This window comes from Hemiscyllium ocellatum, chromosome 10, assembly GCF_020745735.1.
Source record: "Hemiscyllium ocellatum isolate sHemOce1 chromosome 10, sHemOce1.pat.X.cur, whole genome shotgun sequence".
NCBI classification, from domain to species: domain Eukaryota; kingdom Metazoa; phylum Chordata; class Chondrichthyes; order Orectolobiformes; family Hemiscylliidae; genus Hemiscyllium; species Hemiscyllium ocellatum.
The window spans coordinates 98157303-98179379 of NC_083410.1; the positions used below are offsets into that span (position 1 = coordinate 98157303).

General features: G+C 40.7%; 1 protein-coding gene across 1 annotated transcript in view; it reads left to right on the plus strand.

Annotated features, from left to right (window-relative positions):
- cfap61 (cilia and flagella associated protein 61) overlaps positions 1-22077 on the plus strand; it is a 236030-nt gene that overhangs the window by 16022 nt on the left and 197931 nt on the right. Inside the window, exons 4-5 of the mRNA XM_060831159.1 lie at positions 4968-5097; positions 5197-5276. Coding sequence (XP_060687142.1) covers positions 4968-5097; positions 5197-5276 — 210 coding nt within the window. The remainder of the gene's footprint in view (positions 1-4967; positions 5098-5196; positions 5277-22077) is intronic.

The window sequence follows — 22077 nt, forward strand, 5'->3', positions numbered from 1 at the left end:
GATAAACCAGAAATGACTTTATTAGTTAGGCTTTGAAATGATTTAGATTTAGATTACCTACAGTGTGGAAACAGGCCCTTCGGCCCAACCAATCTACACTGATTCTCCGAAGAGTAGTCCACTCAGAACTATTTCCCTCCTAACGCTAACACTGAGCCACCGTGCTGCCCTAAGTGTGTCTGGTGCATTTTTCATGCCAAATGGCATGACTTTAATTGGTATAGTCCATTCGGTGTCTAGGAAGCCAAAATTATCTTTGCTCTTTTGGATAAAGGTACCCGCCATATTATCTGAACAAGTCCAACTTATAAATACAGGTTGCTTGTCCTACTTTCTCAATACAGTCTTCCAAACATGCAATAGAATATGAATCAGACTTTGTAACTGTATTGACTTTATAACAGTCCACACATAATTGTTGGGTACCATCTGGAATTAGCACTATTACTATGGGTGAGCTCCAGTCACAGCAATGCACTTCTATTGTGTTGTCTTTGAGCATGTGTTCAATCTCTTTTTGAACCTGTGTCAATTTTAGAGGGTTAAGAGTATAAGGATGTTGTTTAACTGGAACAGCATTTCCTATATCTACACTGTGCATGATTAGTTTAGTACTTCCTAGCTTATTCCCATATATCTCCCCATGAGATTGTAATGACCTTTCAGGTCATTTAAATTTTACTCTGGAAGCTAACTCAGTAATTTATCCCTATTTTTGAAAACTTCCTCATTGTCCAATTTAATTTGAGGAATGTCCAATTCAGAATCGTCGTCTGAATTTGTTTCTTCACTCTCTAACCAGTAACATATTCTCCTGTAGTTTTCCTTCGTTATCAAAATCTTTTCAGCTTATCCACACGATGCATTCTGTGAGATTTCTTTCTATCTGGCACTTTTATCAAATAATTCACCTCACTCAAATTTGATTTGATTAGGCCCAATAAACCTTACTTTTAATGGTTCATCTACCACTGGAAGTAACACTGACACTTTATCCTCACTAGCAAAATTGCAAATTTTTGATTTCTAGTCTACTTCCTGTTTCATCACATACTGTGCTACTTTTAAATGCTATCTAGCCAACTTACCTGCTCTATTTAATCTTTCCCTAAAATTTGACACATTGTTCAAATATGTGGCTCTAAACTCTGACTCACCAATTTCTCCTTAATTAGTTTCAGTGGTCCTCTTACCTCATGCCAAAAACTAATTGAAGTGACCTGAATTTAGTAGATTCATTAGTTGCATTCCTCATTGCAAATAGGGTAAATAAAATTCCTTTATCCCAAACCTCTGGATAGTTTTGACTATATGCCCTCAACATGGTCTTTAAATGCCACTGTTTTAATGCTCCATGTGATTCTGCTGTGGATTTGAGTTGTTTTATCCTTAAGCTTTCCATAACTATCTTAAATAATTTTGATGTAAAATTTGACCCTTGATCTGATTGTATCGCTGTGGGTACTCCATATCCATTAAAAATATTGAGTAACTCTTCTACAATCCTATTAGTTGTGATATTACGAAATGGAATAGCCTCTTGAAATCTCGTGAACAAATACAGATTCCCACTTTTTGTTTTAAGTAGGAGTTCTGCGCCGTCAATGAAGACCCTTCTAAAAGGTTCCTCAAATGCAGGAATGGGTGCTAGTTTTATTATTGCCTGAGGTTTTCCAATTACCTGTCACACATGGCATGTCCGTCAAAATTTAACCACATCCTTATGCCGTCCAGACCAATAAAAATGCTTTTGTATTTTGGCTTGAGTTTTCCTTACTCCCAAATGATCTCCTCCTGGTAATTCATTCGCTTTTCGCAACACCTTCTTTCTACAACCTCCAACTCACCGATAATACAACTTTATGAACTTCTGCCCGTTTATCATCCGTCTGAATGTGTAATGGTCTCAATTTCCTCATCAAAACATCATTTTTAAGATAGTAACAGTCTGGGGTACCTCAGATTCTTCTTCTTTTTGATACATCTGCTTCAGCTTTTCATCTTCCTGTTGTAATTCAGTTAACTTCTCAGCATTAAAAATATCCACTTTGTCCTTCCACCTGTTCTTGTTTTTTTCTTAACCTAGTCAAACAAAGTCTCTGACAACTGAACCTAAATTTCCTTATCTTTATTCTTTGATTTCTCCTCTTTGTAACCTTGTTACCACACAGTCGGGAAACATCCTAGGATATACTTCCTGTAATACCTTAAGTGATTTTCCACTGGCTTTTCAACCACAGTAGGCATCACTCCCACTTGTGATCCAGCTATATTGTTGCCAAGGACATATTGTTATTTCTGGAGTCGAGAGTTTCTCTCGTCCTCCTACCACCACTTTTCCACCAGACTATCCAACTTCACTTTATATAATGGAGCACTTCGCATCTCACCATTAATTCCACATATTACCACTTTTTCTGGCAATACTCCTGAATTATATATCTCCTGATCTCTCACCATCAAAGATTGACATGGTCCCAAATCTCTTAAAATTTTAATTTCTTTACCTGCTCCTCCTGGCATATACAAGTAAACCTGCCTGCACAAGTAAATTATCTAAGGAGATCTGACACTTCCTTCTCAACCAATCCCTTACCAGGTTGTACATTCTATTGCAGCTTTGTAGCTCCACTGTGCTTTCCTTTACCACTTCAACAAAGCCCACTAGCTTATCCTATTTTCCCACATCTATCTTCTCATTGCTTTTTGTAAACCACCAATAGTGCAACTTCGTATGTCCTACATTATTGCAGTGAAAACACCTGAGCTTTTTTACTTCTCTTTCTCCCTCATGGGTTTCTGTTTTTACCCTGTGGTATGTTATCTTTAATGAGATCTCCTTTTCCCATCACTTGAGAAATTCTCTTTTCCCCAACTTCTATGCCTCACAGATCAAAGTTGATATCAGAAGCCAAAATTTGATTTGTGAACCAACTTATAATCATTGACCATTTCCACTGCTAATCTTGCAGTTTTAACTCCTATCTGCTCTTCCACATGAGTTCTCACCACTTCACGATCTGAATTTTTGAACTCCTCCAACATAATCATCTCTCCAAGAGCATCATATGTTTGATTTATTTTCAATGCCCTTATCTAACCTATCAAAATTACTTTGTTTGATCCTTTCAAACTCAATGTATGTTTGACCAGGGTCACACGTTAGATTCTTGAAACATTGTCTATCAACTTCTGATACTAAGTCATATGCACTGAGGATGGCTTTCTTTACCTCCTCATACCCTCCAGAAATCTCTTCTGATAGCGATGCAAATACCTCACTAGCTCTACCTACCAACTTTGTTTTGGTCAATAATATGCACATGGTCACCGGCCATTTCATTTGTTTAGCCACTTTCTCAAATGAAATGATAAAGACTTCTACATCCTTTTCATTGAACTTAGATAACATTTGGACATATTTAAACAGATCCCCACCAGGCATTTGGCTACAATGTGACTGGTGTCCATCACTGTCCTCATCACTAAACCTGCCTTCAAACTTTATCTCTGCCCTTCTAATTATACTTTGCTCTCTAATTACGAACTTTTGAAGGTCAAACTCTCTCTCTTTCTGCTTTACTTCTGCTAGAGCTATTCTTCCCTTCCTTTATCTTCTATCTTTCCTTTTCTTTTGCCTCTAATTCAAGCTGCTTCGTTTGCAATAGAATTTTAGCCATTTCCAAAGATTCTGATGGCATTTCTGGCAATTGTAAATGTTGAACTATTGCTGTAATTACCTACCCTATTCACACAACAAAGGCAACCTCAACTCTAGCTGGTCTGCCAATTCTAAAAACTTTTCCTTGCTCACTTTCTGTAAAACTCGCGCAGTGACTTCTTCCACCCCAGAAAACTCTTAGTTACTAAAAGGGCCATTATTACACAAGGTACACCCTGTTTAAGCCAACCGAATTCAATACCCAAGACAAAAGACACTGATGTTTACCACTCACTGCCCCTGTGTCCAATAATCCTAAACCCAACTTTAATTAGAAATTTTGGGCTTGGACGAGCTCCCAATTTGTTATGGACCAGACCAGACTCCCTTAAAATATTTTAAGAAGGTGGCCTAGACTCTTAACATTTTCTTATTTTAAAGGCAAATGTTAAGTGCCGTGTTCCTCTTAAAGCCACAGTATCATCACACATATTGTTTAAAAGAGAAATGTTTATCTTGAGAAGTCTCTATTGTTTAAATTATTGTCATATTTTGTTCCGTCTTTGCACCATATTCAATAACACCTAGAATTCCTTACATCATAGAGACCTTCATTTCTGGTCAAATTTTCCTTTAGAGGTTGTTCAGGTGAAGATAACAATATGTGAAATAAACTGCAATTCTAGTTACTCTAGTTTGATTATTTTAGCAAAATTCCACCAGGCTGAGAATTGCTGTAGAAATGTCTAAGTTGCAGAAAACTGCATTTTAGAAAACTTTGCAACAGGTTTGGTGCCTTGAGTTCAGCTGCCATTTAGGCTGAAGTTACAATCTTCTTGAAATGAATGTAACCAATTCCAGACATAGTTGAGTCTCCAGAAGAGAGGGGAAAAAGACTTGAAATGTGGATTACTGATAGAAAGTGGGGAATGTACTTTGTGCAAAACAGTACTTTACTCTTGATATAGTTAGCAAAAAAGTACACTAATTTCCATTTTGTCATTTGAATTAATTGGTATCTTATGTGTTTCTATGTGTCTGTGATATACCAATTTTAGTTTCATTAACACTTCTTCACACTTAAATAAAAGATCCATTTGTAATTTTACAAACGGTCATCATTTCTTCAGGTTATGTATTGAGGTTTTTGGTGGATGATTGAGATAAGGCCAGTAGAAATGATAGCACTAATATGTACCATGTTACATGGTGTTAATGACTTGTATTGATTCTTATTCTTGAGCTTCATTAACCAATGTCAGAATGTGCAATTAAAAATATTAATTTATTTCCAATACTTGTGTAGGACTGTCTTTAATGACATCCGAGAACTTCACTACATAATCCTTGCTGTGCCAAAGAAAGTTGCCTTAGGTAAAAGATTTTTTTCAGAAATTGTCACAGAATTTATTCTTCGTTTTCAGATACTGTCTGTTGTGAAAATTATTTACTTGTATAAATTTAACAATTATCTGTCTTATTTGATACTAGATCCTGCTGTGTCTGTCTTGTTTGCACCTATGCCGCAATTTAAGAAGGTGGATGGTGTGTACTATTCGGCTTTCATCTGTTATAGAAAGGACTATGTTCCAGTACTACATATTCGAAAGGCCAGGTAATGGATCTTCTGATGGATACCTTCATTCCTGGAATTGCCTTCTCCCAATGACTTGCTAAAAGATATTAAGATTTGAATTTACTCACATTCTGAACTAACAGCAAGATATGGGAAATAACAAGCTCATATTTTATGATATGTTTCACATTTTCAAACTGAGGAACCTTCAGTATATCTTTTCTGATGCATACTATTGGATAGACACTAAGCAATCTATTTTTGCTCAGCAAAATCTACATAACTAATCATTCTGTTATGCTGGTGTTATTCTGGCTAGAATCTTGGGTGAACTCGGTGGAAGTGGGTACTACAGACACTAGAGATTAGAGTGGTGCTGGAAAAGCACAGCAGGTCAGGCAGCATCCGAGGAGCAGAAAAATCGACGTTTCATCATCAGGGCTTCTGCCCGAAACGTCGATTTTCCTGCTCCTCAGATGCTGCCTGACCTGCTGTGCTTTTCCAGCACCACTCTAATCTTGGGTGAAATCCCCTGCCTTTCAAATAATTCCATGGGATATTTTATTTCCAGCTGAGCAAGAAAATTAGACCTCAGTGTAATTAATCCTCCATAAAACAACACGTCTGGCAATGTAGTACACACTTTGTACTGGACAGTAGTGTTAGCCTAGATTATGGGTGGAGTTAAATGAAGAGGGTCTCTCTACCTGGTTGGACAACCGGCAGAATCCCCACATTGCCTGAACTGGGTAAGCTTGCCGGATCTTAGTGACTATTGGATGGCCTTCTTCAGAACTTAGAAACCATAGGGCAGAAAACCTACCATTCTCCTCCTCCAACAAAAAAAAAGGAGCTAGGCAATTAGAGGCTGGAAGCTTTCCATGATGGGCAGTGCTGTAGCTGTAGACAGTAAACTCAGGGAGAGGTATAGAATCAATGAAGGATCCAGGCCATAGTTGAATGATGGAAGGATTGAGGTTGAGGTGCCGGTAACAAGCTGGACAATAAAGATCTATTGGGAGTTGGAGTCGGGAGGGACGCAGTGAGCTGACAGGATGAGGCAAAGATGTGGTGAGTGGAAGGGTCACTGAAAGTGATGAGCATGTGGTTTTTGGAAAGAAAGTAACAAACCTGAGGTGGGGAGCAGTGAACTGGAGATGGGTAGTGGTAAGCTAGTGTTAAGCAGAACGTAAGTTATTAAGAGTTCATAGAATCATAGAATATCTACAGTATTGAAGCAAGCTATTCGGTACATCAGGTTCATACTGGCCCTCCAAAGAGTATCCCACCCAGACCCAATGCCCTACCTATCCATGTAACCCTGCATTTCCCATGGACAATCCAGCTGTCGCAAAGATGTTACTACAGTTGTTACAGGGGATTTCAACATGCAGATAGACTGGGAGAATCAGGATGGTATTGGACCTCAAGAAAGAGACTCTGTGGAGTGCCTCCGAGATGGATTCTTAGAACAGCTGGTGCTGGAGCCTACCAGGGAGAAGGCAATTCTGGATGTGGTATTGTGCAACGAACCAGAATTGATCAGGGACCTCGAAGTGAAGGAGCCATTGGGAAGTAGTGACCATAATACAATAAGCTTCAATCTGCCATTTGAGAGGGAGAGGGTACAATCGTAAGTGACAATATTTCTGTTGAATAAAGGGAACTATGGAGCTATGAGGGAGGAGCTAGCCAAAGTTCAATGGTGCAATACCTTAGCAGGGATGACAATGGAAGAACAATGGCAGATATTTCTGTGTATAATGCAGAAGATGCAGGATCAGTTCATTCCAAAAAGGAAGAAAGATCCTAGGAGGAGGCATGGGTAGCCGTGGCTGATGAGGGAAGTTAAGAAACATATAAAGTTAAAAGAGAAAAAGTATAACATAGCAAAGATAAGTGGGAAAACGGAGGACTGGGAAGCTTTTAAAGAACAACAGAGGATTATTAAGAATAAATACACAGAGAAAAAATGAGGTACAAAGGTAAACTGGCCACAAATATAAAGGAGGATAGTAAAAGCTTTATTAGGTATGTGAAAGGCAAAAAAATGGTTAAGACTAAAATTAGGCCCTTGGAGACAGAAACAGGGGAATATATTACAGGGAACAAAGAAATGGCAGAAGAATTGAATTGGTACTTCAGATCTGTGTTCACTGGGGAAGGCACAAGCAATCTCCCTGAGGTGACAGTGGCTGAAGGACCTGAACTTAAGGGAATTTATATTTCCCATGAATTGGTGTTGGAGAGACTGTTAGGTCTGAAGGTTGATAAGTCCCGGGGTCTGATCGTCTACATCCCAGGGTACTGAAGGAGGTGGCTCGAGAAATCGTGGATGCGTTGGTGATTATTTTCCAGAGTTCGATAAATTCGGGCTCAGTTCCTGCGGATTGGAGGGTGGCTAATGTTGTACCACTTTTTAAGAAAGTTGGGAGAGAGAAAGCAGGAAATTATAAACAAGTTAGTCTGACTTCAGTGGTGGGAAAGATGCTGGAGTCTATTATAAAGGATGAAATTACAACACATTTGGATAGTAGTAACAGGATAGGTCAGAGTCAGCATGGATTAATGAAGGGGAAATCATGCTTGACTAATCATCTGGAATCTTTTGAGGATGTAACTCTGAAGATGGACGAGGGAGGTCCAGTAGATGTAGTGTACCTGGACGTTCAGAAAGCTTTTGATAAAGTCCCACATAGGAGGTCCGTGAGCAAAATTAGGGCACCTGGTATTGGGGGCAAAGTACTAACTTGGATTGAAAGTTGGTTGGCTAACAGGAAACAAAGAGTAGTGATAAACGGCTCCATTTTGGAATGGCAGGCAGTGACCAGTGACATACCGCAGGGATCAGTGCTGGGACCGCAGCTTTTTACAATATATTTTAATGATATAGAAGATGATATTAGTAATAACATTAGCGAATTTGCTAATGATACTAAGCTGGGTGGCAGGGTGAAATGTGAGGAGGATGTTAGGAGATTACAGGGTGGTAAGGTCCTAGGGAGTGTTGCTGAACAAAGAGACCTTGGAGTGCAGGTTCATAGCTCCTTGAAAGTGGAGTCGCAGGTAGATAGGATAGTGAAGAAGGCGTTTGGTATGCTTTTCTTTATTGGTCAGAGTATTGAGTACAGGAGTTGGGAAGTCATGTTGTGGCTGTACAGGACATTGGTTAGGCCACTGTTGGAATATTGCGTGCAATTCTGGTCTCCTTCCTATTGGAAAGATGTTGTGAAACTTGAAAGGGTTCTGAAAAGATTTACAAGGATGTTGCCAGGGTTGGAGGATCTGAGCTACAGGGAGAGGCTGAACAGGCTGGGGCTGTTTTCCCTGGAACGTCGGAGGCCGAGGGGTGACCTTATAGAGGTTTACAAAATTATGAGGAGCATAGATAGGATAAATAGACAAAGTCTTTTCCCTGGGGTTGGGGAGTCCAAAACTAGAGGGCATAGGTTTAGGGTGAGAGGGGAAAGATATAAAAGAGACCTAAGGGTCAACTTTTTCACGCAGAGGGTGGTACGTGTATGGAATAAGCTGCCAGATGATGTGGTGGAGGCTGGTACAATTGCAACATTTAAGAGGCATTTGGAGGTGTATATGAATAGGAAGGGTTTGGAGGGATATGGGCCGGGTGCTGGCAGGTGGGACTAGATTGGGTTGAGATATCTGGTCGGCATGGACGGGTTGGACCGAAGGGTCTGTTTCCATGCTGTACATCTCTATGACTCTATGACCATTGACAGGTTAGGTGAGATGTCAAATGCATGGCAGATGCAGTTTAGTGTGGATAAATGTATGGTTATCCACTTTGGTGGCAAGAAGGAAGGCAGATTACTACCTAAATGGAATCAATTTAGGTAAAGGGGCAGTACAAAGAGATCTGGGTGTTCTTGTACACCAGTCAATGAAGGTAAGCATGCAGATACAGCAGTTAGTGAAGAAGGCTAATAGCATGCTGGCCTTCATAACAAGAGGGATTGAGTATAGAAGCAAAGAGGTTCTGTACAGGGCCCTGGTGAGACCACACCTGGAGTATTGTGTGCAGTTCTGGTCTCCAAATTTGAGGAAAGACATTCTGGCTATTGAGGGAGTGCAGCAGAGGTTCACGAGGTCAATTCCTGGAATGGCGGGACTACCTTATGCTGAAAGACTGGAGCGACTGGGCTTGTATAGCCTTGAGTTTAGAAGACTGAGAGGGGATCTGATTGAGACACATAAGATTATTAAAGGATTGGACACTCTGGAGGCAGGAAACATGTTTCCGCTGATGGGTGAGTGCCGAACCAGAGGACACAGCTTAAAAATACGGTGTAGACCATTTAGGACAGAGATGAGGAGAAACTTCTTCACCCAGAGAGTGGTGGCTGTGTGGAATGCTCTGCCCCAGAGGGCAGTGGAGGCCCAGTCTCTGGATTCATTTAAGAAAGAGTTGGATAGAGCTCTCAAGGAAAGTGGAATCAAAGGTTGTGGAGATAAGGCAGGAACAGGATACTGATTAAGGATAATCAGCCATGATCATATTGACTGGTGGTGCAGGCTCAAAGGGCAGAATGACCTATTGTCTATTGCCTGCACACCCCTGGACATTATGGATAATTTAGCATGGTCTGCACATCCTAGGACTGTGGGGAGAAACCAGAGCACCTGGAGAAAACATGGGAGAACATGCAAATTCTAAATGGATAGTTGCCCGGAGTGGAATCACATAGGACTCCCTGGCAGTAGTCCTAACCACTGAGCCACCATGCCACACCATGCATTATAAAAAGACTTTTGGCCCGATTCGGTTCAAGTCAGCCAATATATCTTTGATAGAAAGATTAGAGAATAGTGACATATTCTAATCTTATTACATATTTTCTAATAGAAAAGTGATTTTTGATAAGCCAATTTTGTTTTAGAGTTCTGTTTGGGCATACATTAGGAGCACTACCCTAAAAGCTATGTTCTTCACCTTCCTGAAAGCTATGTCATGGCTACGCAATCGTTTCCAAGGCTGACCCTTTGTTAGGAGTTTATGCAAAGGTGCCAGGATGGAAGCCAGGTTATGTAAGAACTCTCAGTCATAATACACCAGCCCAAGGAAAGGCCTAAGCTCCTGCACAGACATAGGAGTCAGGGCACCTTTGACTTTATCTTCCAAAAAGTGTAACCCGGTCTTGTCGACTCTGTAGCCCAAATGGGTCCCTTGGGGTGCCTGGAACACACATTTTCCCTTTCATGGGTGTATACCCGCCTGGGAGAAATATCTGAGGATTATGTTTGAGTTTCCTAAGTGCCCCTATTGATCTTTCCTGTTATTACTCTGCCATCTAGATGAATAGTGATCTGGAGGAGACATTGAAAAATGTTTTCCATCATCAGCTGAAAAATTGGACTGGCTGTTGATACCCCAGTTGGCAGTCTCATATATTGGTACAAACTTTTATGGGTATTAGTCGTAGTATACTCATCTAACCACAATTGCAAGTGCCAGTTGTCCAGTTTCATGAAGGATAGCCCCTCTCCCAGCTTTGCATATAAACCCTCTATGTGATGGATTGAGTATTTATCCAGCTGCAAATAGCTGTTTACCATTTGACTAAAATCTCTACAAAGGTGAACCGATCCATCAGGCTTCAAAATCAGTACAACCAGTGCTGCCTATTCTGCAAACTGGACTTGTTTTAAGACTTCTTCACCTTCCAGCCTTCTGATTTCTGCCTTGACATTTGCCTATAAGGCAATTGGCACTGTAAGGCTCCTGTAGGATCGTGGAATTACTTCCTGGTCAACATACAAGGTCGCTTTGACCTTTAACTTTCCCTTAACTTTCATGAAAGATTTCCAGGTATTTAATTAGGACTTCACTCGGGCAGCCATTTTTAAATGGAAAAATGTTGAGCCAATCTAGGTGAAATGCTCTCAACCAATTTTGCCCCATCAAGCTTGGACCCAAGCCTTTCATTACAATCAGTAGTAACTGAATAGCTGCTTCTCATATGAGACTGGAGCCAAATTATGCACTTAATCTATAAAGGTTCCCCCAGGTATAAGTTGTCAGTTTAGTTGAGGTCTTGTCCAAACGTAAGGCTTAGTGTCCAGAATGAATTTGTTAAAGACTGGTGTTATGGGCCAAGCCAGATCCCCACAAAACATTTCAAGAAAGTAACCTGGACTTTGCTTGTTGTTTTAAGCAGGTGTAGAGTGGGTATTCCAGAATTGATGCAGCTTTCTCAACCACTTGGTTTTAAACAAAACAGAATTTATTTCCAAGATTACCGAATGAAACATAAATAAAAGAGAACAGAGTATAGAATAAGTAACCTATCTGAAAACCAATAGACTATCCCAACTTAATGATACTGTTCCAAATATTTGCAATAATCCCCACAAACACCCCTTGGCACAAAAGGTGAAATCAAACACAGGGTCTTACAGGAGACATGTCAAAGAGAGGGAGGATCAGCATGGACCTGCTTCTTTGGATCCAGCAGCTTCACAACTGACTGACTCCTTTCAGTGATCAGCCAAACCAAACCCAACCAAAAATAGGGCTGAACTGGGAGAACAATTCCACACCCCTTTCATTGTTCAAGTAATTTTTTTTAACATGAAAACCTTTTTCCTGAGGCATTATCTGTTAGCTATAATCAAATTGGCCCTAAAACCCATGTAAGCCAGACCTTTCAGAATCCCTGCTTTTATGACCTCTGAAAAAAAAAGCCAAGGACATCATAACCTTGTTAAAGGAACAGCATCGTAACACTGGTTCTGTGATCACTGAAAGGGCTGCACCGGTATCGATCTCCATTTGAACCAGGTGACCATTTAACTTGATGGTTCTTTTTATTGGTTGTGATTTGAGGATGTGAAGCAATTTGACTGTTCCAAACTGTATGCACATGGACTTTCCATGGTGTGCATTCTCCTGCGTACCAGCTTATGAGTTCTCTTACTCAGTTTAGGAATTCTAGTCCAGGATTCTCTTAAGGTAAACTTGCAAGTTGAGTCAGTAGTTAGTAGGACTCCTTTGCTGTCTCAGCAGCAACGAAATGGACTGGCAGCCCAGACCCTGAAGAAAATTTTTATTATTTGGTTGAGGCTTGGCTTTGTTTTGGGGTTCAAAGTTTGTGAGAAGATTTGTAGCTTGGGTGCTAGTTGTTGTGGTTCTGTTCGCCGAGCTGGGAATTTGTGTTGCAGACGTTTTGTCCCCTGTCTAGGTGACATCCTCAGTGCCTGGGAGCCTCCTGTGAAGCGCTTCTGTGATCTTTCCTCTGGCATTTATAGTGGCTTGTCTCTGCCGCTTCCGGTTGTCAGTTCCAGCTGTCCGCTGTAGTGGCCGGTATATTGTTTTGGGGATTTGCTGTGGGCTGACCTAGAGTTGTTCTGTTCAGGATACATCCTAAGTGAGGCTATAGAATTGCCTTCACTCAAGTAGTGTTCCCCATGGTCAAACAGGGCAAAGTCAGCATGGTTTTATCAAGGGGAGGTCACACCTGACAAATCTGCTAGAATTCTTTGAAGAAGTAATGAGCAGAATAGACCAAGGAGAGCCAATGGATGTCATCTGTCTGGACTTCAAGAAGGCCTTTGACAAGGTGCTGCACAGACTACTGAGTAAGATAAGGGCCCATGACATCAGATGCAAGGTGTCAGCATGGTTAGAAGCTTGGCTGTCTTGCAGAAAGCAAAGAGTGGGGAGAAAATGTTTCTTCTCAGGATGGCAACCAGTGACAAATGGTGTCCTGCAAGGCTCAGTGTTGGGACAACAATCTTTCATTTATACATTAACAATCTAGATTAAGGAACTGAGAGTATTCTGGCTAATTTGCAGACAAAACAAAGGTAGGAAGAGGGACAGGTAGCATTGAGGAGGCAGGGAGGCTACAGAAAGATTTGGACTGTTTAGGAGAGTGGGCAAAGAAGTGACATATGGAATGCAATGTGGGAAAGTGTGAGGTCATGCACCTTGGTAGGAAGAATAGAGGCATGGACTACCTTCTAAATGGGGAGAAAATTCAAAAGTCTGAATTACAAAGAGAGTTGGGAGTTCTAGTCCGGGATTTTCTCAAAGTAACATTGCAGATTGAGTGAATAGTTAGGAAGGTAAATGCAATGATGGCATTTATTTAGAGAAGACTTGAATATAAAAGCAGGGATGTACTTCTGAGGTAGTATAAAGCTCTGGTCAGACCACGTTTGGAGTATTGTGCACAATTTTGGGCCCCATATCTCAGGAAGGATGTACTGGCCATGGAGCTTGTTCGGAGGAGATTCATGAGAATGGTTCCAGGAATTAACAAGTTAATATGTGAGGAATGTTTGAGGATTCTGGGTTTATACTCAATAGTGTTCAGAAGGATGAAGGGGGATCTAACTGAAACATACAGAATACTGAATGGCCTCAACAGAGTAGATATTGGGAAGATGTTTCCATTGGTAGGAGAGACTAGGACCCGAAGGCACAACGTGAGAGTAAAGAGAAGATCTTTTAGAACGGAGTTCGGAGAAACATCTTCAGCCAGAGAGTAGAGTGTGGAATTAATTTCCACAGAAGGCTGTGGAAGCAGTGGTTATATTGAAGACTGAGTTAGATTCTTGAGTATCAAGCGGATCAAAGGTTATGGAGAGAAAGTGGGAGAATGGAGTTGTGAAATTTATCAGCCATGATTGAATGGGCTGAATGGCCTAATTTCTACTCCTATATCTTATAGGCTAAGCTCAGTCGGACTGGCAAGGGTGTCCACTTCGATCGAAATAGCCTGCAACTCATATAGTCCACTTGCTGCATTTTTCAATGATAAAGCCACTTGTAGTGCCTGTTTGAAGGCTGTTAGGCTTCAGCTAGCAGGTGATTTTGCATCATTAATCCCACATACCAACTGGTCTCTCAGCATTCCACGCTTGTCGCCACAAAATAACTTCACAGAGGCCGCTATCTTGTCACCAAGTCACTCTTTATTTACACATGGAATGTCTTTGACACTGGTTCAGCTCCTTTAGAGCCAGCTCCCAGAGTGTTAGAATGTCTGACACTCCTTTTTTTTTCATTTTTTTAATTTTATTATCAATTCAGTTTACAAAACAATTAACATTAACAGCTGTACACAGATAAACAGCAGTTGACAAGGGAGAGGAGGGGCAAAGCTAGGCCCCAAACCCTAAACCCCAAAACAAATACAGTCTAATTAGATTTTAAAAAGTGCATAGAATACAGACCATTTCTCCCCCCCCCCAACACACACACACACACACACACACAACCCAGTAAGCCAGACACTCCTCTTTACCTGTCAGCCAGGTCTCCCTGATTGGACCAGATTAACAGCCCCCATCAGAGAACTCCAATTTGATGAGGTCCATATTTGTTTCCCTACCTCATTCCATTTTTGTGCTTCATTTATGCCATGTCTTACAATCTCTTTAATCATCTGCCTTAACACTCTTTTATTCAGTTCAGTGTTTAATTTTGGTTTATTGTGTTCTTGTAAAATGTCTTTGGTTCTTTTATTGTCTTTTATTGTCTTATATAACTTCAAGTTGTTGAACTTAGAGCAATAATCACAAAATGCAGGTCTATCAGATATGTGTCATTTATCACTAAAATTACTAACCTTCTTAGAAGGTTTATTATCAGCGTACTGATCCTAATTCCATTCCATTAATTTCATCCAGTCTCATCTGTCTGCAGTCATCTGTCTGCAGTCTGTGTTATTGTCAAATCACAATTCTTTTTTGCTTTGCCACAGACTGTATGTTTCTAAGAAATTTTGATGTGAAAAAGTAGATTAAGCATGTTGCTGAGTCCTATTTAAGCTCTATGTAAGTCAGTATATTTTGAGTGAGTTAAAATGAGAACTTATGATTCTGTAAAATAAAAGAAACTGATCCAGCTTTTTGTATTACAATGTGCCAAGATTTTGAGGGATAGCGTACCTTCTTCACTGCCTATCAGATATCACTGAGCTGGACTGTGATATTGTCAAGCTCAAATCCCTGGCTTCGTAGGTTTAATTTAAACAGATAATTCTAATATCTTTATTTATGGAGTGACCTGAATAATTTAACCTGCATAATTGTGTCTTTTCTTAAATTGATCAGATTACCTTCTTGAGTCTGGGAAGATTTCTATCATGCTGAAGAAGCTGTTTTCTCATTTTTGACCTTCATTCTGCTTTATTCAAAGCCTAATGACATTCCTGTGATATTTCTGAACAGATAAAACCTCATCCTTCCAGTATCTCTTCCTTCAATTTTTTCTGGTAAATCATTTGCACACCCAACAGTATTCTGCTTGCTGTTACTTGTTATAATTTTTTTTGTCATTGCCTGATATCTTTCTCTGCTATGAAAATTGGTTGAGGTCAAACTATTGAATGTTTTCAAGAAGGAGTTAGATATAGTTCTTTGAGCTAAAGGTATGGGGAGAAAATAGAAACAGAGTACTGAGTTGGCTAATCAACTATGAACCTATTGAATGATGGAGCAGGCTCAAAGAGCTGAATAACCTACTCATGTCACAATCTTCAGTGTTTCTTTGCCTCTCCCATCCTTTCTAAACAGCATAAATGCAAAATCACAGTCATGACAGAATTTTCTAGCCTCATTCCTGATGAATGGCTTTCGCCCAAAACATTGATTCTCTTGCTCTTTGGATGCTGCCTGATCTGCTGTGCTTTTCCAGCACCATACTCTCAACTCTAATCTCCAGCATCTACAGTTCCCACTTTCGCCTCGAATTTTCTTATGTTTGCCCCAAGTGATGGAGTTAATATTGTTCCATCGTGGACAATGTCCATTTGTTTGCTTGGTACTTGCAAATGCTGAACTCTGTGGTTAGTCACTGAAGTCTGTTTCAATTTGCTAAAGGACCCTGTTAGTTTTTTTTTAAACAAGATATCTTCATTCTTTTCTGCCACATACATTCTGAAGATGTTTTTAAACTAATGTTTTTAAATTTTAAACATACATTACACTTTAGTGCAAGTATATTTTATGAAAGTTTTCACTAAGACTATATGATAAAAGTGTCGACGTACATATATATTTCTGAAGCCATTACCAATTTGATTGCGTAGTGATTGTGGAAAACATGTTTCAATGCATTCAGGTTTCATAAAATAGCCACAAGAAAAAATGAAGATTGGGCAGTAGTTTTAAGCAAGTTTACATGAACTGAATTTTCAGATGATTAACTAGACTACAATGATGTGAAGAAGAATGTTTCTACATGGATATTAGGATCCTTCTTCTTTTGCCGTTCTGTAGACACAGGAAATTATGTGGACACAGGGAAAATTTGAGGAGACATGGTGATTTGTAGTTTGTGGTTCCAAGAATAGAACGCACACTTTTATGTTGGTAAATTTGTAAGAAGAATATTGTTGACATTTCTATTTAAAATATTCTGTGCTGTGCTTACTTTGGGTTCTTATTGTGATTATTCTGATAGTCATCTGCAGAGGGCGCTAAATACTTCCCTAAAGAATGTTTCACGCAGGATTTGAATTCACATTAACCAATTAGTTCAATTAAAGTCCAATTCATGATGTTGAACATGGGTTTGGGGAAAATGCTGAAGACAATTTATTTTTGATTTTTTTTTATCCTGTAAGCCTGACTTTGTATGAGCCAAATCCATTTTTGACAATGCAGGGCCAAATTCGCAAACTAGCACACTGTGTACATATTGATATTTATCTTCAGATTCATTATGCATTTTTTAAACAAACATGTACTGTGGCTTTCAGTATATAAAATATTAATATATACAAGCATTCTTTAGAATTCACAAGTTACTGAACAGCTGGGGAGGTGACAACGTAGAAATATTGTAATTGGATTAGGTAACAATCTGGTGATCAGAGTTCAATTTCCATCATGACAGATGGTAGAATTTGAATTCCATAAAAAGTGGAAATTAAAAGTTTAAAAATGTTGTCCTTAACTTGTCTGGCTTACATGTGATTCTGCCATAATGGGATTGAATTTTAACTGCCCTTTGAATGGCCTAACAGGCCGTTGTATCAAAAATCACTCAAAATTCAGAAAGGAATGAGACCTGACAGAGTGCCCAGCACCAACCTAGGTACTAGAAATGACAGTTAACTCAAACATAGCTGTTTTGACCCTGCAAAGATTTTGTTGCTTTGTGCATCTGGGTCCCATGCATCGTGCCCTTAGATGGTATTTCCATGTGTTCATCATGGAAGTTGTTTGGAGCAAGTGATGAACCAGGTATGCACTGTGTTTGCTTATTGAGTTTTCCCAATGTTGTGCTTGTTTAGTAAGCATGGTAAGATGGGATGATGAATATAAATGAGGTGAGTTGTGCTGTTGATAAAGCATTTAAGAATCAATGATGATTGTCAGTTGGCAATTTGCTACTGCCTAGCAAGACGCTCATCACAGTATTTCTGAAAAGCATAAAAGGTGTTGCGAGTTTCTCCTGATGTCGAGAGGGGCCTCACTGCACTTGTCACCCTATTCTGCCATGCATCTTGCTGTAGCTCATTTTGCTGAGACCCCCTTTGAGATTTGGTCCCAAGAGTGGCTTGGTAGCACCACTATTGACTGAGCTGGTTGAGCCCTAAAGGACATAACTGCTAGACTGAGTCTGAAGCAGATGGTGAGGAAATCAACAAGAGGAAAAAACATACTTGTCTGCATCATCACTGATCTATCTGCTGTAGATGCATTTGTCCATGACAGTATCAGTACAAGTGACAATTGCACAGTCTTTGTGGAAACATAGTCGTCTCTTCACGCTGGGGATAATTTTCATTGTGTTGTCTGGCTCTACCACCATGAAAAATGAAATAAATTTCACACAAATGAAGTAATTCCAAACTGGGGGCATCTGCGAGGTTTTGTGTAAAATCAGCAGCAGCAACAGCAGAATTACATTCAACCTCACCTGCAACTCTATGTCTTGGCATTTCTCTCTATCTATCGATACCATCCACCGAGGGGAGCAACCCTGTTCAATGAAGTGTGAGGAGGGCATGCCAGGAGTAGCACCAGGTATAGCTAAAAACACGATGAAGCTATAGCTCAGGACTACTGCATTCCAAATATTATAAGCAGCAACTGATAGACAATGCTAAGTGATCACAGTCTATCAGTCGCACCTAAGCTGCACAGTCATAGTGGTGGACAATTGAGCAGTGCATGAAAGGAAAAGTCTCCACAAATGACCCCATCCTCACTGATGGTGGATCTTAGCACATCAGTTGGAAAGGACAAACCGATGCATTTGCAACAATCTTAGGCAGAAGTGTCATAGAGTCACAGAGATGTACAGCATGGAAACAGACCCTTCACTCCAACCCGTCCATGTCAACCAGATATCCTAACCCAATCTAGCCCCACCTGCCAGCACCCAGCCCATATCCCTCCAAACCCTTCCTATTCATATACCCATCCAAATGCCACTTAAATGTTACAATTGTACCAACCTCCACTACTTCCTCTGGCAGCTCATTCCATACACATACCACTCTCTGTGTGAAAAAGTTGCCCTATAGGTCTCTTTCATATTGTTTCCCTCCCTCCCTAAACCTATGCCCTCTAGTTCTGGACTCCCCGACCCCATGGAAAAGACTTTGCCTATTTACCCGATCCATGCCCCTCATAATTTTGTAAACCTCTATAAGGCCACCTCTCAGCCTCCAAAGCTCCAGGGAAAACATCCCCAGCCTTTTCAGCCTCTCCCTACAGCTCAAATCCTCCAATTCTGGCAACATCCTTGTAAATCTTTTCTGAACCCTTTCAAGTTTCACAACATCTTTCCGATAGGAAGGAGACCAGAATTGCACGCAATATTCCAACAGTGGCCTAATTAGAGTCCTGTACAGCCACAACATGACCTCCCAACTCCTGCACTCAATACTCTGACCAATAAAGGAAAACATACCAAACGCCTTCTTCACTATCCTATCTACCTGCGACTCCACTTTCAAGGAGCTATGAACCTGCACTCCAAGGTCTCTTTGTTCAGCAACACTCCCTAGGACCTTACCATTAAGTGTATAAATCCTGCTAAGATTTGCTTTCCCAAAATGCAGCACCTCGCATTTATCTGAATGAAACTCCATCTGCCACCTCTCAGCTCATTGGTCCAACTGATCAAGATCCTGTTGTAATCTGAGGTAATCCTCTTCGCTGTCCACTACACCTCCAATTTTGGTGTCATCTGCAAACTTACTAATTGTACTGTGCTGAGTGGATGATCCATCTTACTCTCGTCAAGCTGTCCAGAGCATCACAGATGTCAATTCAATTCACATAATACCAAGAAACAGCTGAAGGCAATGGATACTGCAAAATTATAGACCTGAGCAATATTCTAGCAATAGTATTCTAGGCTTGTGGTCCAGATCTAGCTATGTCCCTAGCCAAGTTGTTCCAGTACAGCTACAAAAACGGCATCTATGGACAGCACAGTGGTTAGCCCTTCTGCCTCACAATGCCAGAGACCTGGGTTCAATTCCCGCCTCAGGCAACTGTCTGTGTGGAGTTTGCGCATTCTCCCTCTGTCTGTGTGCGTTTCCTCCGGGTGCTCCGGTTTCCTCCCACAGCCTACAAATGTGCAGGTTAGGTGAATTGGCCATGCTAAATTGCCTGTAGTGTTAGGTGCAGGGGAATGGGTCTGGGTGGGTTGCTCTTCGGAAGGTCAGTGTGGACTTGTTGAGTCGAAGGGCCTGTTTCCGCACTGTAAGTAATCTAACCTAATCTACATGGTAATGCGGAAAGTTGTCCAACTATTTACACAAAAAGCAGAACAAATCCATCCCAGTCAATTATTGTTTCATAAGTTTCCTCTTGATCATAAATAATGTAAAGGAAGGGGTCATCAACAGTACCATCAAGCAACACTTATTAACGGTGACCTGTTCATTGAAGTTCAGTTTGGATTCTGCCAGGGCCACTCAGTTCCTAGCATTATATTCTTGGTTCAAATATGGACAAAGAGTCTGCAATCCAGCGGTAAGGTAAGAGTGACTGTCTTGACATAAAGGCTGTATTTGACCAAGTGTGCCAACAAGGCCCTCTAACAAAACTGGAGTCAGTAGGAATTGGGAAAACTCTCTGCTAGTTGGGTTCATGGTGTTTGCTGGAATCCATTCAGTAATATCCAGGACATCTCTGTAGAGTTTCTCGGGAAAGTACCCTAGACCGAACTATCTTCAGCAACTTGATCAATAACCTGACTTCCATCATAAGGTCTCAAGTGGGCATGTTCGCTTATATTTGCACAATATTTAGCACAATTCACGCCAAGTCAGATACTGAAGCAGTCAATGTCAAATTGCAGCAGACCTGAACAATATCCAGGTTTGAGTTGACAAATAGCAAGTAACATTTGTGCCAAACAAGTGCCAAGCAATGACTTCAACCAAAGATTTTGACATCCAGTGGCATTATCACTGCTGAATCCCCAACTATCAACATCTTGAGGGTTACTGTTGACTAGACACTGAACTGGACAAGCCACTTAAATACTGTGCCCATTCCTCAAAGCCTGTCCAGCATCTATAAAGCAGTTTGGGAGTGTGATAAAATACTCCCATTTGCCTGGGTGAATGCAGCTCCAACAATACTTAAGCTTGACACCATCTAGGAAAATGTAGTGATACCACATACACAAACATTCACTCTTTCCAAAACCAATACACAGTAGCAGCAGTGTGTACCATTTAAATATACACCAGCGCTCCTTAGACAACACTTTCAAAGCCCAGTCACTACCATTTAGAGGGACAACAGCAGCAGATGCAAGGAACACCACTACCTGCAAATTCCCCTCCAAGTCATTCACCATTCGAACTTGAGTATATATTGCCACTCCTTCATTGTTGGTGGATGAAAATTTGGGAATTCACTCCTTGACAGCATTTTGGGTCTACCAAATACCAAGGTCTGCTGTATTTCGGGAAGGTAGCTCACCATCACCTTGAGGCAGCTCGAAATGTGCGATAAATACTGGTTCAGCCAGTAACTGAATGACGGATTTTGTTTTTTGAAAATTTAGAGTCCCTCACAACACAAGTGCTGGTCAAGCTGTGCCGAGGGTGTGACCATTTTTGGAGTTTATAGTGCTTGCCTTGTAAGATCTGACCTATATCGGGTAAACAGCAGTCTGAGAAGTTAATTCTATTAGTGTCCATAAAAATGCATGTGCTCGCCACTGGTAGATTCATGCCTTGTGACCGGCCACCAAAGACCCGAGACCAATTCCATCATTTTCTGAGGACCAAGAGGAATATTAATAATTTTCACTTTCTTTTCCAAACTGTTCAACCACATCGAGTCTTACTGAACTATACTCATGATAAATGTTTCGTATTCTGGGGGTGCAAATAAAAGTTGTGGGTTGGGGAGAGAGCTGGCAAGACACATAATTCAAATGAGCACAAAAGAAGGATAACAAGTGTCGCTTAAACCTAGCAGCCTCATGCAAACGAAGTGCACTAAACTACAGTGTACATGGGAAGAAATTGTACAGGCAAGACTCCAGCACAATTGGAAGGATTGGAGCCCAAAGAATTTTGGAGTCAATATTTACTGAAATGTCGTTGAAAGTATATATATCTAGATTGTAATAACCTTTTCAACAGAGGATGGAACTCCCGTTATGTACTGGCAATTCTGAAGTAGTTTAGTCAGGCTTGAAATTGGCCTCCTCCATTCATCAGGGTCCAATCTTTTCTTCTGCCTCACAGCGTCAGAGACCCGGGTTCAATTCCCAACTCAGGCGACTGACTGTGTGGAGTTTGCACATTCTCCCCGTGTCTGCGTGAGTTTTCTCCGGGTGCTCCGGTTTCCTCCCACAGTCCAAAGATGTGCGGGTCAGGTGAAT